This window comes from Sinocyclocheilus anshuiensis, unplaced genomic scaffold, assembly GCF_001515605.1.
Source record: "Sinocyclocheilus anshuiensis isolate Anshui unplaced genomic scaffold, SAMN03320099.WGS_v1.1 scaffold2417, whole genome shotgun sequence".
Lineage (NCBI taxonomy): Eukaryota > Metazoa > Chordata > Actinopteri > Cypriniformes > Cyprinidae > Sinocyclocheilus > Sinocyclocheilus anshuiensis.
Genome location: NW_015552731.1, coordinates 115,322 through 116,987, shown reverse-complemented (window position 1 = coordinate 116,987; position 1,666 = coordinate 115,322). Strand labels below are relative to the sequence as shown.

General features: G+C 36.2%; 1 protein-coding gene across 1 annotated transcript in view; it reads left to right on the top strand.

Annotated features, from left to right (window-relative positions):
- The window catches only part of LOC107667835 (wiskott-Aldrich syndrome protein family member 1-like), a 35,834-nt gene that overhangs the window by 26,292 nt on the left and 7,876 nt on the right, over positions 1-1,666 (top strand). Inside the window, exon 6 of the mRNA XM_016459555.1 lies at positions 437-594. Coding sequence (XP_016315041.1) covers positions 437-594 — 158 coding nt within the window. The remainder of the gene's footprint in view (positions 1-436; positions 595-1,666) is intronic.

Here is a 1,666-nt window from a genome sequence, read left to right as displayed (position 1 = left end):
ATTTTCAGTCTTCTAAGTGTTGTGGATGCTGTAATCAGCAGGAAAAATGCAAAAATTATAATAATTCATTAAATTGGAGGTAAAATAAATCAGATGTAAATGAAAAATAAAATGAAAATGGAAGATCTAAAAATAAACATTAATGGCAAAAACAACTATATAACAAAACAGAAAAAATGTGCACACAAATACACACACACATATGTATAAACATATAGACAAAATCAAGCAACAGATTTGACTGATTTTATGACAGTCTGAGTGTGTGTTTGTGTGATTATGTTCATATATCTCCTGATATGTCAGATCTTATGAGTGAAATATGAACAGACCTGGTTTCTTCTCTGGCTGTGATTCTCCTCGTGCTGCTAAACCTGCTTCTGCTTCACAGTAGAGAGAGACCAGACTAACTGTGTGTGTGTGTGTGTTCTTCCAGCAGAAGAACATGGACCGTCCTCACGATCTGGAGAAGATCCCGCGAGCGCCTCACGACCGCAGGAAGGATTGGCAGAAGATGGCTCTGGGAGCGGAGCTCGCCGAAGACGAGGACAAACACAGAGACGCCAACGGATCGGCAGCCTACCACGAGCACAGGCCAGTTTCTGGAGAACAATCCTCATATAATAATGCTTCGTTCACTCAAAAACTGAGGTGCATGGGCTCAAATCAGTGATCAACCAGTTCCAACAAGAAATGCTACATTTGTGCTAATTTAAAGAAAACTATTTGACAAAAAGATTGAATAAAAAAATTGGAAATTAAATTCCCCAAAAGTACAAAAATTATCAAAAAAAAACAAAAAAATTGGTTGGTTGTTAAACCATGTGTGAGCAAGATACTAGGTTTCCAATGTCATAGCATTTCATTTTTCAAAAAGACTGAATCCAAGATCTGGTGATAATATCATATAATGGGAGATTTACTAGTAATTTTTAAAAAACTGGTCTTTTTTTTTTTTTTTTGGAACTGGTTGATCATGGGTCTCATTTATATCAGATTTTGAGTGAATATTGTCAAAATTATCCACAAATAATGCTTCGTTCACTCAAAAACTGAGGCGCATGGGCTCAAATCAATGAGGCCTACGATCAACCAGTTCCAACAAGAAATGCTAAATTTGTGCTAACTGAAAGAAAACAATTTGACAAAAAGATTGCATAAAAAATGTAATAAAGTCCCCAAAAAGTACAAAAATTACCAAATGTTAAATAAATAAATAGATTAATTAGATTAGATGAATTCATTCATTAAAAAATCCTCAAAAATGGTTAAAGTGAAAATGTGATGTTTATCTGTTGTTTACCCCCAGGGCATCCAAGATGTAGGTGACTTTGTTTCTTCAGTAGAACACATATGAAGATATTTAACTCAAACCGTTGCAGTCTGTCAGTCATATAATGGAAGGGAATGGGAATCACGGCTTTGGGAGTCAAAAAAACATACACTAACAAAACCAAATTAAACCCTGCGGCTTGTGACGATACATTGATGTGTAAAGACACGAAACGATCGGTCTGTGCAAGAAACTTAACAGTATTTATATCGTTTTTTACCTCTGATTCACTGCAATGTCAGGCGCAATCCTGAGCGCGTTCGCGTCTTCTTCTTCTTGCAGACTTATAAGTGCATTACCGCCACCTATCTCTCAAATGGACCATTGACACTC